Genomic DNA, 22,088 nt, shown 5'->3' with positions numbered 1-22,088 from the left:
ATCTCTATCAACACTCAATCAGTCTATAGAAGAGGACAAACCAATCCAATGGATGGTTAGTGGAATTTAAAAACTATTCCAAATGGTATCCTTATATTTCCCCCAGTTTATCAAGCCTCCAGTCATAGAGTCAGAGGTTTACAGCATGGAAACAGGCCCTTTGGCTCAACTTGTCCATGCCACCCAGTTTTTACCACTAAGCTAGTCCCAAATGCTAGCTTTTGGCCCATATCCGTCTATACCCATCTTATCCATGTAACTGTCTAAATGCCTTTTAAAAGACAAAATTGTACCCACCTCTACTACTGCCGTTGGCAGCTTGTTCCAGACACCACCCTCAGTGAAAGAAATTGCCCCTCTGGACTCTTTGTATCTCTTATCTTAAATCTATGCCCTCTTGTTTTAGACCCCCCTACCTTTGGGAAAAGATGTTGACTATCTACCTTATCTATGCCCGTCATTATTTTATAAACCTTTATAAGATCACCCCTAAGCCTCCTACACTCCAGGGAAAAAAGTCCCAGTCTATCCAGCCTCTCCTTATAACTCAAACCATCAAGCATTTTAGTAAATCTTTTCTGCACTCTTTCTAGTTTAATAATATCCTTTCTATAATAGGGTGACCAGAACTGTATGCAGTATTCCAAGTGTGGCCGTACCAATGTCTTGTGGCTTTTGCTACCAAATAAACCTATTGGACTTTAACCTGGTGTTGTTAAACTTTTTACTGTGTTGTACAACTTCAACAGACGTCCCAACTCCTGTAGTCAATGTTCTGCCCAATGAAACCAAGCATGCCGAATGCCTTCTTCACCACCCTGTCCACCTGTGACTCCACTTTCAAGGAGCTAAGAACCTGTACCCCTAGATCTCTTTGTTCTATAACTCTCCCCAATGCCCTACCATTAACTGAGTAGGTCCTGCCCCAATTCAATCTACCAAAATGCATCTCCTCATTTATCTAAATTAAACTCCATCTGCTATTCATCGGCCCACTGGCCCAATTGATTAAGATCCCATTGCAATCCGAGATAACCTTTTTCACTCCACTATGCCACCAATCTTGGTGTCATCTGCAAACTTACTAACCATGCCTCCTAAATTCTCATCCAAATCATTAATAGAAATAACAATAGACCCTACACCGATCCCTGAAGTACACTGCTGGTCACAGGCCTGTAGTTTGAAAAACAACTCTCTGTCTTTTGTCGTCAAGCCAATTTTGTATCCAATTGGCTACCTCACCCTGAATCCTGAGAGATTTAACCTTATACAACAACCTACCATGCGATACCTTTTCAAAGGCCTTGCTAAAGTCCATGTGGACAACGTCGACTGCACTGCCCTCATCTACCTTCTTGGTTACCCTTTCAAAAAAAACTCCATCAAATTTGAGAGACATGATTTTCCACTCACAAAGCCATGCTGACTGTCCCTAATCAGTCCTCAGCCCTTCATGTATTTCTAATAATTTTGAATCGATTTGCTGATAAGAAACTTGTGTTTTTTTCTTGAAGTCCATTAAAATTTCTTGTTACACTCTCCCCATCCCACACAATCGGCCAGTAATCTATCCCACACAGACCCACTGTCCTTTCAGTAAAAAAAGCTCCCTGAAATTTGAAAGCTGTAAATGAGACCCCTTCTGGATGCACAAGGTAAAAAAGTTTCTTGGGATCCAGTGAGTTCAAAACCTTTCACAATTTTCATATTCTCTTGCTCCTGTCTCAAAAAAACTGGGGTTATCTGTCTCCCCAATCTCCGAGTAGCACAGGGAGAGTCACACAGGGTGACCATAGCACCAAAAGAGTTGTGGATAGCCACCAAGCAAAGCTGCTTTTCTTTTGAACAAACACAAACTGCAATAAAGCTCAATTTCCATCAACTGATAGACAAACGAGAGAGAAGCATTTAAAAATATCCAACCTGTGAATCGGGTCCTCACCCCAGAACTAAACAACTCCCTGCACTATCTCCCTGCAGGCCACCCTCACTTTCCCTCTCCATGCCTCTTTTCACAGCCCTCTCTTTCTGAAACTCTTCCCCAGACTCCCAATGATACACATACCCCAGAATCCCACTGTATGCATTCCAGCGGAATGTCTGCTCATGTTGCGTGATATTGTGGAATGGACAGAACTCATACTTGTACCTGTGAAAAAAAGAGCATACAAAAATAATAGGATTAGACATTGCCCATTGTGCTTATATCAGCTCTTTTAAAGAGCCATCCAATTAGTTCATAAGATCATAAGAAATAGGAGTCGACCATGTGACCCAATGAGCCAGCTCCACCATTTGATCATGACCGATCAATTCTGGCCTTAACTCCACTTTCCATTTCTGACCCCTATAACCTTCTTGTTGATCAAAACCCTGACTCAACCTTGAATATGTTCACTGACCCAGCCTCCATTGCTCTCAATGGAAGAGAATTCCAGATCCTCATCTCTGTCTTAAATGTTGAACTTCCTATTTTTAAATGATGCCTTCTATATCTCCCCCAAGAGGAAATATTCTCTCCGCATTTATCCTGTCAAGCCCCTCAGGATATTTTATTTTTCTTTATTTTTCAAACAGATCTCCTCTCATTCTTCTAAACTGAGTATAGGCCCAACCTGCTCAATAAGGCAACCTCCGTATACTAGGAATTAGCCCAATAAACCTTCTCTAAACTGCTTCCAATGCAAGTATAGCCTTCAAAACGGTAATCAGTACTTCAGGTGTGGTCTCACCAATGTCCTGTCCAGCTGTAGCAAACTTCCCCACTTTTATATTCCATCTCCTTACAACAAAAGCCATCATTCCATTTGCCTTCCAAATAACATGCTGACTTATTGTACAAGGATACCCAGATCCCTCTGTAATTACGGCAGTATTCTTTGGTTTCTCTCCATTGAAATAATATTCTGCTTTTCTATTCTTCCTGCCAAAGTGGACAACCTCACATTTTCCCCACATCATACTCCATCTGCCAAATGTTTACCCACTCGCCTAACCTATCTATATCCCTTTGTAGACTTTTGTACCCATCTCACAGTTTGCTTTCCTACCTATTTTTGTATCATCAGTAAATTTGACTACAATAGAGTTGGCCGCTTCAACCAAGTCATTAACGTGGATTATAAATTTCTGAGGCCCCAGCACTGATCCCTGCAGCACTCCCATTACTCACATGACCCATAAATGACCCATTTCTCCTGACTCTTTTTCCTGTGAGTTAGCCTGTCCTCTGTCCATGCTAATATATCATCCCAACATCATGAGTTCTTTTTTTTTTTAATGTGGCATCTTATTGAATGCCTTTGGCAAATCAAAATGCACTATATCAACCGGATTTTCTTTATTCAACCTATTTGTTACATTCTCAAAGAATTCTAATAATTTTGTTTAACACAATTTCCTTTTCATAAAACCACGTTGACTACCTATTATGATTTTCTAAACATCCTGCTACTACCCCCTTAATGGATTCTAATATGTTTCCAATGATGTATGTTAGACTAACTGGCCTATAGTTTCCTGGTTTCCGTCTTCCTACTTTTTTGAACAGTGGTGTTACATTTGTGGTTTTCCAATCCATTTGGTCAGTCAGGATATCGCAGGGAACCTGCAATTCAGGAGTCTCCCACAGGCCACTGCTTGGTTTCCAGCTGAAAGCCCTCCTCTGCTCTTTCCCTACAGTCCTATAATATTTTCTTCTTCAAGAGCAAAGAGAGTAGAAAACAGTGACGTAGTAGATGTAATAAATCCAGATTTCAAAATAGCCTTTGACAAGGTACCACATGATAGACTAACAAATAAAGTCAAAGCATGCAGAGTTACCAAGTGGCAAAATGGATAGCAACTGCCTTAAACTCAGAAAACTGAAGGGATCTGTTTTCATTGCCTTTTCAGGCAACACATTCCAGATTATAAAAACTAACTGCATAAAAATATTTATTCTCATTTGTCTTTGGTTCTTTTGCCTTAAATCTGTGGTCTCTGGTTAACGACGCTCCTGCCATCAGAAACAATTATCCCTTATTTACTCCATTCAAATCCTTCACAATTTCAGACACTTACAAATATCCTCTTAACCTCCTAAGAAATAACCTCCAGTTTAAAAAGGTTTCTTTATTGAAAAGTGGTCAAGGAAATGGGTGACAGCTTAAAAATCTTGCCTTGTAGCACTGACAATTGTCTAAAGCCATCCCTCAACTACAGTGTCACACCAACTGTTTACATACACAATTAGAGAGTCCCTAATCATCAAAAATCTTTTACACAAAATGCCAATAAAATGGACCAGATCCCTGCCACAGTTTTTCTTTTCTGCAATCAGTGGAATTGATACTTACGCAGACTCAGTCATACTGAAGCACTTCCCAGAAAGTCTGTGCAGCTGAGCAGGGCCTAGAATAAAAAGATACAGCAAATCTCTGACTTTGTGTACCAGAAACCACAACAGTCAGGTTCTCACCAACCCCTCCCCTTGGCAAAGTCACTCTCAGCCTTTCCCCTGGGTACAGTCAGCCATCAGCTCCAACCTCAGTGTCAGTCGCTCTCATGGAAGAAGTCATAACCCATGGAGTCTGAAACTCAGCACGTCCCTTCTCCCCTTCAATGGCGAAGTCAAACATAGTGCCGTGCCTCACCGGGCAGAAATAGAAACCCAGCCTTTCCCCTGGATGGGATCATATATTTACCAGATACTCTTCAGGGCGGGCACTGCCATCCCAGACAGAATTATGTACCCACCAGCCACCTCTCCAGGTGGAGTCACATCCACTAGCCCTTCCCCGTGGGCAGAGTTGCACTTATCCGTTTCTGGGCAAGATGAGGATCAATCACACACCCAAGTGTCCCCAGACAGGTTTGGGAGGAGAGGCTCCCATCAGTATTTACCTGAAATTGCAGCGGGTTTGATTTTTGGTTGAAGTCTGTTTACTTGGGAGAGGAAAGGATTATTTAGCCTGGAAAAGAAATAGTTGAGATTTAATTAATTTATTTGGAAGGACATGGAGGTCAGATATTTATATTTTCCCTCTGAACATTTCTCAAGTATATTCTGGCAGGGAAGGGCCCTTGTCCTAGACTTCTGCCAACACTAGCCTTCAAGATACCTGGGGCTTGAGGTCAATATTCCCTCTAATTAGGTTTTGGACTGTATGGGTGTTTTATTCAAGTGCGTGACCCTTTTTTTTTGCACAGCAGACATTCATGGTAAATTAAAGGGTTTAACTTGTGTGTGACCTGAGCAGGGTTTTGTCAGATTGCTGCGCAATTTACAGGAAACATTGATGGGTGATGACGCAAGGTGAAGCTTATTTCCTACTTGCTATGTGCCCTGGGATCATAAATCACAACAGCCTCATACTCCTCATGGATCAAAAGTATTTTCCATCCCTTGGCTTCATCCTGGGTCTATGCATAATTAGCCAATCAAACACAGAACAATAACTTGCCCCCCGTGCTTCAGTACTCACTCACACTGGGATCATTACGGGAAATATTGTGTGGCGATTAGAGCACCAAGCCGCCAGCTCAGTGACACAGGAACAGGAGTAGGCCATTCAACCCCTCAAGCCTATCCACTACTTCAGTCCTCAAAAAAAATCAGGTATATCCTACCTTTAACAAATCAGTGTTGGTTTTCTTGATCACCTGAAAATTTTCAAGCTGTTCCGTTATTCTCTCCTTAATTATAAACTCCAGTAATTTCCACACAATAGATGTTACACTAACTGGTCTATAATTTCCTGTTTTCCTTTTTTAAATAGCAGAGTGACATGCACAACTTTCCAATTTAAAGGAATGGGATCTGAATCAAGAGAACTTTGGAAGATCATTTATTTTTTATTCTATTCATGGGATGTGGGCATCATTGTCAAGGCCAGCCTTTGTTGCCCATCCCTAATTGACCTCAAGAAGGTGGTGGTGAGCTACAGTCCATGGGGTGTAGGTACACCTAAAGTGCTGTTAAGAAGCGAGCCCAAAGAATTTGACCTAGTAACAAGTGAAGAAACAGTGATAAAGTTTCAAGTCAGGACGATATGTGACTTGGAGGGGAACTTGCAGGTAGTGGTGGTGTTCCAAAGCATCTGCTGCCCTTGTCTTTCAATGTGATAAAGAGTTTGTGAGTTTGGAAGATGCTATCAAAGGAGCTTTGGCTAGTTGCTGAAGTGCATCTTGTATATGTCATAAACACTGCTGTCACTGCATCAGTGGTGAAGGAAGTTGTTTATTGTGAGGCTAACCAAGCAGGCTGCTTTGTTCTGGATGGTGTCGAGCTTCTACGGCACTGTTGGCGATGTACTCATCCAGGCAAATGGAGAGTATTCACACTCCTGACTTGTGTCTTGTAGATGGCGAACAGGCTTTGGGGAGTCAGAAGGTGAGTTCTTCTCAGAATACCCAATCTCTGACCTGCTTTAGTATTTATATCGTTGGTCCAGTTCAGTCAATGGTAACTCCCCAGGATGTTGATAGTGGAGGATTCAGCAATAGTAATGCAACTGGATGTCGTGGGAAGATGGCAATAGCGTGGCAAGAATGACACTAGTTGGGCTATATGCAATGTTCTCAATTACTGCCTTTAAAACCCTAGGATGGAAACCACTTGGTCTTGGGGATTTGTCACTCTCTAATACTATTAGAAAAGAGGATATCAGGGCATTAAGTCAGGGAGGAAAATTAGAGACAAAGATTCCCTGCCCTCTTCGCCGCCCTGAACCTCTGAATTGGGCTATGCTTGTATTTATTTACCCGTAGGTGTTTGGCTCCTCCACAATTTTCATTTTACCAGCGGAGACGATGAGAACTGTAAAAGAAGCAAATATGAAAGCTGTTACTTTCTGAAAGGTTGGGGTTGCGACATTCAGCAAAAGAACTCAAAGCAGCCGTGCCCCAGTGTGGGCCTAAAGCAGGCGGAGCAGGAAAATGCCAGGGTCAGTTCTCAGTTAGTTAATCTTTGGCGGGGGGCGGGAGATCAGGGGCCGAAGTTGATCCGGGTGGGGGGTGACCCCGCTCCGGCCACTGTCCATCTGGTCAGTTTGGGGGACCAGGATCAGCTGTGAAGCCTCCCCAATGGCCAACCAGGCGGCTGACTGTCCCGGGATTGGGGGAGAGTGGCCTCCGCACCGCAAATCATTCCCCACCCCCCCGGGGGGCCACAGAGACTCACCCGGCAGCAACAAGAGCCCAGGGCTGCCCATCGCCATGGCGACCACCGAGACCCCGCTTCCGGGTGACCCGGAACCAGAATCTGCCCCAGCACAAGGGGTGACCCGGAACCGGAATCCACTGAATAACCCTGATGCACTTTGCAGCTTTCTGGTAAAAATTAAGTCAAACTTCGGTTTCCACAAAGCGGAGCCTGAGGCGGCAGCGCGGGGACGGTCCCTGTCGGTGGGTCAATCTGGGGCCTCAGGCGGCTCAATCCGGTCCCTGTCAGGGGGTTGGCATGGTGAGGTGGGATTGGTTTGGAATTGCCCTCACCAGGTCCTGGCACAGACATGCTGAACTGAATGGTCAGTTGTGGAAATGTTGATGGTTTTTATCCAGGTTCAGTAAGAAGTTCCACAACACCAGGTTGAAATCCAACAGGTGAGTCACCTGACGAAGGAGCAGCACGCTCCGAAAGCTCATGATACCAAATAAACCTGTTGGACCCTAACCTGGTGTGTGTGTGACTTCTTACTGCGCCCACCCCAGTCCAACACCGCATCTCCGCATCATTTATCCAGGTTGTTTGCATGTGAGATAAATTGAATAATGTTGGTCGTGTTTAGTTGACTATAGATATTCTTGTCAGGTGCCATGGGCTGCTGAGCTGTTAGCAGCTTCAAATCCCACACAGCAATTCTTGTTTGAAATGGGGCGGAAGAAACAGGCACAGAAAGGGGTGCGAGCCCCTCTGAAATGGAAAGATGCTCGGCGTCAGCAGAAGGGACGCTGCTTGGAGTCGTTCACCGAGGATGTTCACGAGGCTCTGCAAGGTGACTGTTACTCTCTCTCATCCTAAGTCGCCCCAAGTCTTAAAGCTGTTTCTGTATCTAGGAGACTATTTTTCCTCTCACTTTGAGACAGGATATGGGGGAAATATCATCTGTTGGGATCCTCTCTCCCCTTTAACCCTGACTCTGAGAGTGTATTTGTGTTCTTGCCATGATCAGTGCTTCTGTTTGCGTTGCACCCTCAGTGGACCCTTCCTGATCAATCACTCTCACTAAAATAGTGGAACACAACCAGTACATTAACCACACCAAATGTGCAAAACCCTGTCAATCTACTGCTAATATTTACTTGGTGTTTGCCGTTTCCCAGTAAGCATCCTTTGCTCTGATGAGCTATTTTACATGAGTGTATGTGTTGTGTGTGTTCTGAAACGTGGGTATGGTTGATTTGCAGCTGTTGACGATGGCGTCTCTGACGATGGGACGTGCCCCACATTCCAGTTCCCATGTCCGTTGGCCATGTGGGAACTAGGACACTGCGACACAAAACGGTGTACAGGCAGGAAGCTCGCTCGCAAAGGGTTCGTCCGCAACTTACGTATCAATGAGAGATTCAATGGACTAGTTCTGACGCCCAAGGGAACCAAATATGTCTCCCCTTCTGACAGGTAAGCAAAATGTTGACTAAAATAGAACTAATTACAAATAAGAGTAATTTGGATGGAGAAACGAGTAGAGGGAGTGTTAAGTACAAAGCTTTACTATAGTTCATGTTAAATTAAGACAGAAATTTCCTCTCCTCTAAATAAACTCTCATTACTTTTCTCTTTAAGGGTACCAAACAGGGCAGGCACAGAAATAAAATAATTTGAATAAAACTCCCTCTTCACCATTCCTTCAAACACTCCTGGGATAGGTACAGCATGGGTTGAGTATAAAGTAAAATCTTGCCCACATTGAAAGCCATTTCTATTTTACTCCCTCCACTTGAGATTGTTCCTGGTAACAGGAAGCTGAATAGTAAGGCATGCATGTAATGTTGTTTTGATGTTTTTGAATGGACAAGTAATTTCTCTTCCTGCAGCGAGATCGTGGCGCAGGGAGGTGTGGCTGTCATCGACTGCTCCTGGGCTAAACTAGAGGACACTCCCTTCACAAAAATGAGAGGCAGATGCCCCAGGCTGTTACCCTACCTCGTTGCTGCTAACCCAGTGAATTATGGACGGCCCTGCAAGCTGTCCTGTGTTGAGGCATTTGCTGCCACTTTCTGTATTGTGGGTAAGTTGGGTGACAGAGTTCAGGATGTGTCAGGAGCTCATTAGTTTTTTTTATTTCTAATGTACTCTCCACTGAATCACACTGGCTTCAGGCTTCATAGAATCCAGCCTTCTCTATACTCCCCCAAACAATAGTGGCGATTCTCCCAAAAGTGCTGAATTGGTGGGAAAACTGTTCTAGATCACAACTGTTTTCTCAGTTCAACTTCACACTCGAATCTCCCCACTCTGTGCACTGCAGAGGTCCCAATCGTGCATCTCATTAAAACCCCGGGGGTGGGGGGAGGTGCTATTCGCGCCAGAGTCTGACAGTTCTGGGACTCTGTGCATGTGCGGTCCCCACAACAATTCCCGGGCCAGCCCTGATGCCCCCCCCCCCCGCCGGGGCACCCCGATGTCCAGCCCAGCAGTGGCGATTTTCCTCCCCCACCCCCCATGCTGACCTCCTCCAGGGTCAGCCCCCCCCCCCAACCCCAATTGCTGCCCTCCCTCCATCCCAGACCAATCGCCATGCAGAGTGGCAGCGGGACCCCCCCCCCACCCCATCGATTGCCCGAAGGCCTCATCCACAATAGGCCCCGTCCCCTTGGCACTACCCATTGCCTGATGGACAGTGCCAAGGTGCCTCCTGGACATGGGCACTTTGCCCCTTGGACAGTGCCAGAGAGCACAAGCTGGCACTGCCAGGGTGTCCATGCCCAGGGGGCACCACCTCCCCGCCGCCTGACCCCCTGGGGAGCCCCGATTGCCCCCCCCTTTCACTCCAGCAGGGTTCTCCCGCCAGTTCCCCGAACATGGGGAGCTACTCTAAACCCTGCCGGAATGAAGTACTCCTGGCAGGGTGGGAGATTCAATCGGGACCGGCAAGTTCCCAATAATGAACTATAGAACATATTTAAAATACATTAACAAAAGATTCAAATGACTTACCTCTCTTTTCGCCGGTTTCCAGCACAGTCTGGTCTCCGACTGTTCTCCGCCTCTGGGAGATGCGCATGCGTTCCCGGCGCATGCACAAATCCCAGTTCAAGGCCGACGACGCGCATATCCCAGCCCGACCCGCCAGAAAAGTTGCGGGTCGCGATGGGAGGATCACCCCCGATGTTTCTATTTCACCAGTGACTCAGACAGGCAGGGTAAGATTGTGGATAGAATAGCAGCCAAAACTGATGCCCCATCCCTGCCCTCACTTACTGCCATTTTTGAGTGTGGATGTGGAGGGGTGGGTGGGGTGGGACAGAGCGGCAACCCTGACTGGGGCAGAATGGTATACCGTGGGGTGGGTTGCAGAAAGGTGGATAGGTATGGATTGGAGGGTGGAAGTGGGATGAAATGGGGGCTGCATGGTGGAGAGGGCTGGGGTGGGGCATGATTTGATTTGATTTATTAGTGTCATATGTATTAGTATACAGTGAAAAGTATTGTTTCTTGCGTGCTATACAGTTTGGGAGTTGTGAGTTTGGGAGATAGAAATCTGGAGGGAGCAAGGTCATGCTTGTCACACTGTCTGCTTTTATAGGATTTCCGGAGCTGGCTGAGGTTCTACTAAAGAAATTCAAATGGGGACATGCATTTCTAGAACTGAACCAAGCATTGCTGGAGAAGTACAGTGCGTGCCGGAGTGAGGCGGAAGTACTACAGGTCGAGCAGGATTGGCTGGCTGCAAAGACAGAGCCAGAGGATCAGGAGGGTAAAATCTCATTTTGTTCGTGACCTTTTCTGATGGCATTTGCTCCTTGTCAGTTACTCTCACTCAAGTGGCCCTTCCTTTTATGAACTTAAACTGAGTACTGACAAGGTATTCAAGCTTGGTTCTGTTCCAGCAGATGTTGCTGACTGATGACCAGGAGCAGGAAGTCTGTGTGTAACCTGGAACCCGATGAGAGTCGGCACTTTCAGGAGAGTGGGGTGTGTGTGTCAAGTGAGCAAAGGGTTGAAGATCAGTATGGCCATTTTATTTAATGCAGCTTTTAATTTGCAGATCCATTTGATGTTGATTCGGGAAAAGAATTCTGCAATCTTAATAGACCAAACCTTGGAAGGTAAAATTTAAGTGTTTGTACTTAATTTATTTTAAATCATTGAATTTTCACCAACTGAATATTGAGAAACACCAAAACCAACACTCAACCCCCCCCCACCGCCAATTCCACTAACATTCTTGGCAGCTTCCCTGAGTCCACGATGTCTAGAGCAACCTTAATGTCTTGAATCTGGAACATTTTCCTAGAACCGTAGAAAAATAAAATACTGCAGATGCTATAAATCAGAAATAAAAATGGAAAATGCTGGAAATATTCAGAAATTCAGGCAGCATCTGTGGTGAGAAAGAGAGTTACCAATACAGCTCGTTCTGTTCTGATGCAGGGGGCATCGACTTGAAATGTCAACTCTGTTTCTCCCTACAAATGCTGCCTGAATATTTAAAGCATGTTCTGTTTTTATATCATGGGGTGATTACAGTAGAGCTGGAGGCCATTCAGCCCATTTTGCTGGCTGTCTGCAAGACCAACTGCGCTAGTCCCACTTCCCCATCCTTTCCCTGCAACCTTGCACTTTCTTTCTTTTCAATTGCTTATCCAATTTCCTTTTGAAAACCAAGATTGAACCTTCTACCACAATACTCTGTGTATTCTAGATCCTATCCACTCACTGCATAAAAAAGTGTCTTCCCTGTTTCTTTTGCATTCGCCCTCAATCAGTGTCCTCCAGCTCTCGATCCTTCGCTGGACAGGACTGCTCCGAGTGCTGTCCTACGAGTTCGCGTCATAAACCAGCTGGTCGCCTCCATGCTGTGGTACCGGCTGGTCCCTTTGACCCCTCCCCCTGGCTTTGTCGCTGATATCCAGAGAACCCTCCTGCGGTTCTTCTGGGACAATCGACTGTACTGGGTCCCTGCTGCGGTTCTGCATCTCCCGCTTGAGGAGGGTGGACAAGGTCTGGTGTGCCTTCGCACTCAGATAGCGACCTTCCGCCTCCAGGCCCTGCAGAGGTACCTTTACGTTGAGCCCCCTCCACGATGGTGTGCCATGGCGACGTATTTCTTCCGCCAGTGGCACGGCCTCAATTATGACGTGCAGCTCCTGCATATCGAACTGGGGCGTGCTTCGACCGCCCTGCAGCAGTTGCCCGTCTTTTACCAGGACCTCCTCACTGTCTGGAACACGGTCACCTCGTGACGCAGCTCCCCCCCGTCAGGAGTAGCGGCTCTCGTGCGAGAGCCGCTGCTCAGGAATCGGCTCCTCCAGCCGTATGACTTCAGGTGGCTGGCGGAGAGGAGGGCTGTGGACACCGGGGTGACCAGAATCGGGGACGTGCTCGATGGCGGAGGGACGGGCTGGATGAGTCCCCACGTGCTGGCTGAGCGCGCGGGGACGACAGTCCGGCACACGGCCAAAGTCATCCTAGACTTTAGGACCGTCGTGCTCGGCCCCGAAACTGCACGCAAACTCGAGGCGGCGCAGGCGTGCAGTGAGATCCCGCCTGAGCGTTCCCCTGTTCGGACAGAATTCCACATTGGCCCAAAACTCAACCCCCCCCCCTCCTCGGGTGAGGTGCCCCACAGCCTGAGCCGCCTCGCGGAAATGCCCTCCGTGCCTTTTTCTACCGCGCGGAGGTGTTTCCTGTGTGGGCTGCTGCTGCACACCTTCCACTACCGCCTCCTCGCCTGTCGCCCGGATACACCTTGGCGGGCCTTGTTGCCGCCGGGCGGCGGAGGTCCCCGCTGGAGGTCCCTCTACGGAGGGATCTCCCCCAATTACGTCGGGGACCTGGGGTGGAGGGTGATGCATGCAGCAGTGCCGCACAACCGTAGGATTCACTGGTTCACGGGCTCCGAAGACTGCCCTTTCTGTGGCCTTGTGGAGTCCGTGGACCATGTCTATGTTGTGTGTCTTAGGCTGCACTCCCTTTATGTTTTCCTAAAGAACCTTTTATTGATGTTTTGTTTGCACTTCAGTCCCACGCTCCTGATCTACGGACACCCGGTGCGGAGAGGGGAGGGTCGGGATGGCGACCTCCTCGTGAACCTGCTCCTGGGCCTGGCGAAACGCGCCATTTACCGGTCCAGGCAGCGGGCGATCGGGGGGGCCGTCCATCCTGACTGTCTTCCCCTCTACCGCGGCTACGTTCGCGGCCGGGTGTCCCTGGAGAGGGAGCATGCGGTGTCCACAGGCGCGGTTGACGCCTTCCGCGCCCGTTGGGCACCGCAGGGGTTGGGGTGCATTATTGACCCTGACAATCACATTTTAATTTGATGTTTTAAGTTTCCTTTGTACTTTGATTTCTGTGCGGGTTGTTCCCCCTCCTTTTGGGGAGCTGCCCCTTTTACTTTGTCCCGACTTAATCTGAGTTTGTTTATTTGGTTTGACCTAAAAAGAGGCCAACAATCAGGACAATTTCTCTCCATTTACTTTGTCGAGATCCATCATGATTTTGAAAATCTCCACCAAATCTCCTCTCCGGTTTCTCCTCTTCTTGAATGAGAATAATCCCAGTTTTGCCAGCATATCCAATTAACTGAAGTCCAATATAGAATCCTACAGTGTAGCAGGAGGCCATTCGGCCCATTGAGTCTGTACCAACCACAATCCCACCCAGGCCCTATCCCCATAAACCCATGTATTTACTCTAGCTAATCCCCCTGACACTAAGGGGCAATTTAGCACGGCCAATCCACCTAACCCGCACATCTTTGGACTGTGGGAGGAAACCGGAGCACCCGGAGGAAGCCCACGCAGACACGAGGAGGATGTGCAAAACTCCACACAGACAGTGACCCAAACCGGGAATTGAACCCGGGTCCCTGGCGCTGTGAGGCAGCAGTGCTAACCACTGTGCCACGCATATCAAGAACCATTCTCATAAACCCTTCACGTTCTTCCTTATAGGAGAATTGTACACAATACTCCAGTTGAGGCTGAACCAATGTTTTATAAACATCCATTTGAACTTTGTTGCTTTTGTGCTCGATCCCTCTGTTTATAAAGCCTAGGATGCTGTGTGCCTGATTCATTGCTTTCTCAACCTGCGCTGCCACCTTCAATGACTTGTGCACATATACCCCTCCGTCACCACCCACATACAGCAGGTTTCATGTTACCAGCTGCTTCAGCATCCCGACAGGAAAGCAACAATCTGAGGTGGTCAAGGTGGTGGAGTTTGAAGGTGTAGATGGGGTTAGGCAGGGAATTCAGAGTGTGGGGCTCAGAAGGCTGAATGTTGTGGTGAGGGTGTGGAGATGGTGCCTCCAGACTTCTCAGAATGTCAGTTGGACGAAATTTATGGTTCACTCAAGACTTGATATTGGACAAGCAATCTGACAAGATGGAGGTGATGGAGGAGTCGAGAGAGATGGTGAAGAAGTAGCACCAGGTGTTGAGTTTACATGTGGATTCTAAATGTGAGAAGGGAAATCATTGGTGGAGATGCTTTGGCAGCAATCAGATCAGGGAAAGACATGAGGGGAGTTCTCCTGAGATAAACAATGGAGTGTGGTCAAATATATCAAAAATTGCAGAGAGGTCACAGTTATGGAGAATGTTATTTGTCAGTTTGATTATGGCTGTTTCTGCGTTGTGTGGGAGGCTTACCTGATTGAAGAAATTCAGATGTAGGTGTAGATTTGACAGCCTATCTAATTCAACATCCTTTGCCACAGTTAACAATCCTCATGACCTTAGCCTACCTACAACCCACATGTTTCAACTGCAAGCTGCTGTACTTCTTCCCCACACAGGCTCCACACTCACCTACAGCTTTCTTTCCGTGGGTTTGGCCCTTCCCTCTTCTCCTGTGACTTCTGCCCTCCACAAAACTGACTACTTTGATCCTGCATTTGGTCAACTCTACGAAATCTTCCACTACTGCTTGGGCTGTACTCTCCAGTGGAATGTTTCATACTAGAATATGTATAGAAACACAAGCCTTTCACATCCTTGGCAAAATCGATAAATGAGACCAGTCGTGGAGCTGCAGTGTCGCTAACCTCCTGCTAGTGGCGCTGTGACAGCACTGTCAATAGCTCAGCAGCACCTCCAGCAGGTTTCTGGTGGCACTGCAGCTCTTCACAAAATGAAAGTTCCAAATTAGGGGCAGGAGTTTGTGCCTAGAAAAGCAGCATCAAATCAAATAGCGCAAACGATCACTGATTTTTGGGAGAGGTGAGTTTACAATGCCCATTCCTTGTAGTGAGGGTGGGGGTTCATCACATTGTGATCACAATCTCTTGTGTAAGGATGGCTGTGCGTACAAGAATATAGTGTTAATTGAAGCAATGTGCAACCAGGGGCTGCTGTTACCCTTGTAGGAATCATCAATGGTACAGTTTTTAGTTGCCCCTATTTAAGTCGTTCCACTTTAACGTTAGCCAGATACTAAGGCCCGTATTCGCGTTTAATGAGGTGAATTTTGTTTTCAAAATGGTTTCACACCGGTCTGACATAAAACATAATTGGCACCATTGTGGAATGACCTCAACCGCTCTCTGACCCTCCCTCTCTTCACCGACCCTCTGGCCCATGGCCCTTTCTGGTCCCCGACCCTCCAGCATGGGACTTATCTCCTGTTCCTGCCTCTAGCTGTTCATCTCACTTTTGAGTAAGGGCGCGGGAGAGGGAAATGAAAAGCTGGAGGGGTAGGGGGTGGGAGAAAGGGTCCGCAGCGAGGAGAAGGGCCAGAGAGCAGCAGAGGCCACGAGCAGGACGTTTGGTGAAATGCAGGCTCTGCAGTGACCAGGAGGGTCAGGGAGTGGAAGGTTCGGTGAGTTGAATTAGTACCAACTAGAGAGAAATAGGAAGTTAGCATATTACACAGGTGGCACAGTGGTTAGGACTGCTGCCTCAGCACTAGGGAGCTGTGTTCAATTCCAGCCTTGTGTGACTGTGTGGAATTAGCACGTTCTCTCCGTGTCTGCGTGGGTTTCCTCGCACTGTCTGAAGGTGTGCAAGTTAGGTGGATTGAGCATGCTAAATTGTCCCTTAGTGTCCAAAGATGTCTAATCATAGAATCATAGAAACCCTACAGTGCAGAAGGAGGCCATTCGGCCCATCGAGTCTGCACCGACCACAATCCCACCCAGGCCCTACCCCCACATATTTTACCCACTAATCTCTCTAACCTACGCATTTTAGGATTCTAAGGGGCATTTCTTTTTTTTAACCTGGCCAATCAACCTAACCTACACATCTTTGGACTGTGGGAGGAAACCGGAGCACCCGGAGGAAACCCACGCAGACACGAGGAGAATGTGCAAACTCCACACAGACAGTGACCCGAGCCGGGAATCGAACCCGGGACCTTGGAGCTGTGAAGCAGCAGTGCTAACCACTGCGCTACCGTGCCGCCCACAAGTTAGATGGATTGGCCATGGTAAATGTGTGGGGTAGCAGGAAGAGGGCCTGGGTAAGGTACTCTGTCAGAGAGTCGGTGCAGACTCGATGGGCTGAATGGCTGCCTCCTGCACTGTAGGGATTCTATAATTTTTGTATATTTTAAAATTTATTTCAAAAATTATTTCATTTATCAATGTAGGAATTTAGCATTGTTTCAACTTGCTAATGTTTTCAGCTTTTACATTGGTTTTAATGGGAAAATCGAAGTTTCTCTTTTCAGAAATACAACTTGAACTGAGAATACAACTATTCAATTGACATTATAAAGTTTCTTAAAGATCGCAAGACAGAGGTGTGCTGCTTACCTCCTGGCTGCCACCGTCCAGTTGAATATGATTTTTAAAAAATTACTTTTTATACGAAGCTACTCTAGACCCCTGTTCCAATCACAAATCAATTACCATTGGGACCTCTTTAGGGGCAGGTGTGACCTGTACTCAACGAACGGGTGGCACTTGAATCCCAGGGGGACTAATATCCTGGCGGGAAGGTTGGCTAAGGCTACTGGGGAGAGTTTAAACTAGATAGGTTGGGGGGAGGGGATCGAGACGAGGTGACTGGGAGCGAGGAAGTTAGCTCGCAAACAGAAAAGGGTTATAGACAGTGCAAAAGGGAGGATGGACAGGGGATAGAGAAGGGGAGAGCTCGGACCAAAGGATTGAGATGTGTTTACTTTAATGCCAGGAGTATAGTGAATAAAGGGGATGAGCTCAGAGCGTGGATTGATGCCTGGAAGTGTGATGTGGTGGCCATTACGGAGACTTGGATGTCTCGGGGACAGGACTGGATACTCCAGGTGCCGGGATTCAGATGTTTCAGGAAGGACAGGGAGGGAGGCAAGAGAGCGGGTGGAGTGGCACTGCTGATCAGGGATAGTGTCACAGTTGTAGAGAAGGTGTATGCTGTGGAGGGATTGTCCACAGAGTCTCTCTGGGTGGGAGTTCGGAGTGGGAAGGGGTCGATCACTTTGCTGGGAGTTTTCTATAGGCCGCCCAATAGTGACAGGGAGGTGGAGGAGCAGATAGGGAAACAGATCCTGGAGAGTTGCAATAATAGCAGAGTTGTTGTGATGGGAGACTTTAATTTCCCAAACATAAATTGGAATATCCCTAGGGTTAGGGGATTGGATGGGGAGGAGTTCGTTAGGTGTGTTCAGGAGTGTTTCCTGACACAGCATGTGGACAAGCCTACAAGAGGAGAGGCTGTACTTGATCTGATACTGACCAATGAGCCTGGACAGGTGTCAGATCTCTCAGTGGGAGAGCATCTTGGGGATAGCGATCTATCTCCTTTATGCTTGCATTGGAAAAAGAGAGGATCAGGCAAGCTAGGAAAGCGTTTATATGGAGTAAGGGGAAATATGAAGACATAAGGCAGCAAATTAGAGGAGTAAATTGGAAGGAGGTATTCTCGGGGAAATCTACTGAAGAGAGGTGGCAGTTTTTCAAGGAATGTCTGTCTAGGGTTCTACAGGACAATGTTGCGAGCAGACAGGGAGGAGTTCGTAGGTTAAAGGAACCGTGGTGCACGAAAGCTGTGCAGGACCTAGTCGAGAAGAAATGGAAAGCATGCAAAAGGTTCAGAGAGCTTGGCTAAGATAGGGATCTAGATGAGTATACGGCTTGTAGGAAGGGACTAAAGAAGGAAATTAGGAGAGCCAGAAGGGGTCACGAGAAGGCCTTGGCGAGTAGAATTAGGGAAAACCCTGAGGCGATCTATAAATATGTGAAGAGTAAAAGGATGAGACGTGAAGGAATAGGGCCTATAAAAGGTGAAGGCGGGAAAATCTGTACGGAACCAGTAGAAATGGCAGAGATGCTTAATGAATATTTTGCCTCGGTTTTCACAGAGGAGAAGGACATGGGTGGATGTACTGTGGGTTTGCGGTGGACTGAAAAGATTGAGTATGTGGACTTTAACAAAGAGGTTATGCTGGAATCTTTGAATGGCATCAAGATAGATAAGTCGCCGGGTCCGGATGGGATGTACCCCAGGTTACTGTGGGAGGCGAGGGAAGAGATTGCAGAGCCTCTGGCGATGATCTTTGCGTCGTCGATGGAGACGGGAGAGGTGCCGGAGGATTGTGGATGTGGTTCCTATTTTCAAGAAGGGGAATAGGGATAGCCCAGGAAATTACCGACCGGTGAGTCTAACCTCAGTGGTTGGTAAGCTGATGGAGAAGATCCTGAGGGACAAGATTTATGAGCATTTAGAGAGGTTTAGTATGCTCAAGAATACTCAGCATGGCTTTGTCAAAGGCAGATCGTGCCTTACGAGCCTGGTGGAGTTCTTCGAAAATGTGACTAAACACATTGACGAAGGGAAAGCGGTAGATGTGGTTTATATGGATTTTAGCAAGGCGTTCGATAAGGTCCCCCATGCAAGGCTTCTCGAAAAAGTGAGAGGGCATGGGATCCAAGGGGCTGCTGCCTGGTGGATCCAGAACTGGCTTGCCCAAAGAAGGCAGAGAGTGTGTGTAGATGGGTCTTTTTCTAATTGGAGGTTATTTGGTAGCACAAGCTTTCAGAGCACTCCACATCATGCCAATCAAACACTCCCAGGGCAGGTACAGATTCCAAATAAACCTGTTGGACTTTAACCTGGTGTTGTGAGTCTTCTTACTGTGCTTACCCCAGTCCAATGCCGGCATCTCCACATCAGGTGTAGCACAGGTTAAGTAGAGTAACAATTATCTTTGGGCGATATTTAATCTGAGCGAAGGATAGCGCACAACCTACTGCACTTCCATTATTTTCCGTTTTCACCGGATTTTGCAGCTCCCACAGTTTTTAATACTTAATGTTGCTTTATCAAGGGCTGTGGAGACTGAAGAAGACAGTGATGATGATGATACTGATGTCGAGAAGGAAGATGAAGATAGTGAACTAGATGAAGGGAATGCTGCAGAAGTTCCTAGTCTAAGAGGAGACAATGGAGCGTGCAGAAAGGAGGAACCTACTGTGAAGACCATCAACAGTGCAAAGGATTGAGGTTGAATAAAATGAGGAAGCATTGTGCAGGGTAAGCAGGAGTATTCCCTGATGACAGACTTTCAAAAAAACAAATTGTTAGAGCTGTAAAAAACAAAATTATTTATAACATAACTAAGACCTGTATATAGTGTGCTGCTTAAATCAGTAAAATAGAAGAACTTGGATTTACAACACCTTCCACCACCTCGGGACATCTAACAACAGCTTGTGGAATATTTTAAAGTGTAGTCGTTGTTGTAATGTAGGGATATGTGGCAGCAAATGTACATATATCAAGATCCCACACAGAGATAATGGCCAATATATGATATTCCTTGTGATTATGTTGTTCAGGTTTTCTAAATCCCATTCTCACCAAGTCACTTCACTCCTCAATTCCATGCTCCAGATGATTTACACTTGCAGTGAATAAAAGTGGATCCTTGTGGAATGTCCTGGAAAGCATGATTTGTGGCAAAATGTATAAAGGAAAGCTTTACTTTTATATGTAGCAGGTCTCCCACAAGGTCTGGCAGCACTTCACGTACAGCGAATTACTTGAAAGTACAGTCGCTTAAATAGGCAAATATGGTAGCCATTTAGCACACAGCAAGACTCCACTAGCAATGAAATGAATGCTCAGTTAATCTGGTGTTGGTTAAGTAATGCATGATGGGCCTGGACATTGGGAACAGTTACTATGCTGGAGCTGTGGTCATGGGACTGAACTGGACAGATCTGTCCTCAGCTTAAAATCGTAGCAGGAAATCAAAACCAGAGATTGTCTCACTTTGAATTATTCTTTTAAACGTTTTCAAAACAATACAAAAATCTGACATTCTCAGACAAAGTTATCACAACTATACAATATTTCTTTGTAATACAAGACAGAGGTCATCAAATTTAATCTTAAAAAACACTCAAAAAAACAGAATTGTTACAATAGGAGTACAAAGAGATTGTGGAGAGGAGTTACCACTACAGCATGGGATCCATATCACAACGATGGTGAGGTGTGTCAGCACAGGATCCATATCACCACCGTGCAGGGGGGCCAGCACGACATGTGTACCACACGACGGTGAGCAGCTTCAACATTGGATCAGTAATCACCATGACAATGAGGCTACAGCACTGGATCAATATCATCACAACGATGAGGAGCTCCACATTGGCTCCAGAATTGCACAAGATTGAGGAGTGACAACATAACTTCAGTATTTCCACAATGGTGACAGTGAGAAGCCACAGCACCAGATTACTAGTCAACCCAATGCTGAGGAACTCCTGCATAGCTTCACTATCATCACGACAAAGCACCACTCCAACACTTGACAGTCTGCAGTTTTGAATGTTTGATTTATGTTCATGTATTATGCACTTATATTTCAGTTCCGCTTGGATTTACTCTGGAGACATCTCTAGCTCCTTCATCTTCTTAACAAAGTCCTGTGCTTCTCTGTCATCTGTCCGGCCCTCCAGCATCTTCATGATTGGTTTCGTCACTGTAAAAATAAACATATTTTTATCGCAAATAGGCTTACATTAACACTGCATTGAATTACTGTGAAAATCCCCGAGTCGCCACACTCTGGCACCTGTTCGGGTATACTGAGGGAGAATTTAGCATAGCCAATGCACCTAACCAGCACATCTTTCAGACTGTGGGAGGAAACCGGAGCACCCGGAGGAAACCCACGCAGATACAGACAAACTCCATACATACAGTGACTCCAAGCCGGGAACCGAACCCGGGTCCCTAACGCTATGAGGCAGCAGTGCTGACCACTGTGCTGCCATCATCTGTAACTAACAGCACTGGGTTTGTGTATTATAAAGACTGATGCTGCATCATGAGAGCAGGAAGATCATGAATGCGACTCCCTGGTCTATGCTAACAAGGGGCTGCTGTTCCGGGCCCATTTAGTTAACAAAAATCAGCCTGAATTCCTCCTGGCTGCTGTCCAGTAACTCCTGCTGGAGGGACAGACATTGGTGCGGACAAGATCCAATTCAGCTGTGACACCTGTCAAATCTGATGACATTTATTGTTTGGGTTGATGTTTGTAAAAACAACCATTTGGGGGGGGGGGGGGGGGGGGGGCTGTGAAGGCACTGAGTCATCGATCAACAGGCTGCTACCCACAGGAGAAATCTAGATTGAGAATAAAGATCGGACTTTGACAGTATTCCCAGATGGAAATCAATTTTACTGACACAGTCATTCATTATACATTAGTTGCTCTTCTGTGGAACTACCCACAGCCAGTTAAGTGTCATCTTCGGCAGGAATAATTGGACCAATGCATACCGACAGTCAATCCTCATTTTAAAAGCATAGACTGGGAATTTCCTCGGAGCTCCTCCTGTTTCACCAGTAAATTCAATGCAAACAGGATTTCTGGCAAGGCCAGAGTGATTCAGTGAGAGAAGCTGCAAGGAAATAAACCCTCAGCCACTTGATTTATACCAAAACTCAGTAAACGTCCTGTGCTGTAATTAAACTACATC

At 46.6% G+C, this 22,088-nt stretch overlaps 3 protein-coding genes across 8 annotated transcripts in view; 1 reads left to right on the top strand and 2 right to left on the bottom strand.

Annotated features, from left to right (window-relative positions):
- gnptg (N-acetylglucosamine-1-phosphate transferase subunit gamma) overlaps nt 1-7,257 on the bottom strand; it is a 13,257-nt gene extending 6,000 nt beyond the window's left edge. The window contains exons 1-5 of the mRNA XM_078240362.1: nt 7,166-7,257; nt 6,748-6,802; nt 4,888-4,955; nt 4,341-4,395; nt 2,069-2,152 (exon numbers count right to left, since the gene is read on the bottom strand). Of these exons, the coding sequence (XP_078096488.1) occupies nt 2,069-2,152; nt 4,341-4,395; nt 4,888-4,955; nt 6,748-6,802; nt 7,166-7,202 (299 nt within the window). The 5' untranslated portion in view covers nt 7,203-7,257. The remainder of the gene's footprint in view (nt 1-2,068; nt 2,153-4,340; nt 4,396-4,887; nt 4,956-6,747; nt 6,803-7,165) is intronic.
- tsr3 (TSR3 ribosome maturation factor) lies at nt 7,255-22,088 on the top strand. 6 transcript variants are annotated; one of them, XM_078240359.1, is made up of 8 exons: nt 7,255-7,317; nt 7,796-7,979; nt 8,392-8,605; nt 9,022-9,215; nt 10,734-10,904; nt 11,196-11,256; nt 19,421-19,626; nt 20,970-22,088. In XM_078240359.1, exons 2-7 carry the CDS (start codon nt 7,856-7,858, stop codon nt 19,593-19,595), a joined length of 939 nt encoding a protein of 312 aa, XP_078096485.1. In that variant the 5' UTR covers nt 7,255-7,317; nt 7,796-7,855; the 3' UTR covers nt 19,596-19,626; nt 20,970-22,088. The 6 variants fall into 6 exon arrangements, with proteins under 6 accessions (XP_078096485.1, XP_078096484.1, XP_078096483.1 ...); XM_078240357.1 differs by having other exon boundaries at nt 7,266-7,511; XM_078240361.1 differs by having other exon boundaries at nt 7,271-7,587.
- The window catches only part of baiap3 (BAI1 associated protein 3), an 80,381-nt gene continuing 78,657 nt past the window's right edge, over nt 20,365-22,088 (bottom strand). Inside the window, exon 33 of the mRNA XM_078240355.1 lies at nt 20,365-21,082. Coding sequence (XP_078096481.1) covers nt 20,982-21,082 — 101 coding nt within the window. The 3' untranslated portion in view covers nt 20,365-20,981. The remainder of the gene's footprint in view (nt 21,083-22,088) is intronic.

Source organism: Mustelus asterias, chromosome 23 (genome assembly GCF_964213995.1).
Source record: "Mustelus asterias chromosome 23, sMusAst1.hap1.1, whole genome shotgun sequence".
In the NCBI taxonomy this organism is placed as follows: Eukaryota; Metazoa; Chordata; class Chondrichthyes; order Carcharhiniformes; family Triakidae; genus Mustelus; species Mustelus asterias.
This window is presented reverse-complemented; position numbering and strand designations above follow the sequence as displayed.

Coding starts and splice junctions, on each gene's coding strand:
- tsr3 (XM_078240357.1), top strand. Junction 8,606..9,021: donor TATGTCTCCCCTTCTGACAG/GTAAGCAAAATG, acceptor CTCTTCCTGCAG/CGAGATCGTGGCGCAGGGAG. Junction 10,905..11,195: donor AGAGCCAGAGGATCAGGAGG/GTAAAATCTCAT, acceptor TTTAATTTGCAG/ATCCATTTGATGTTGATTCG.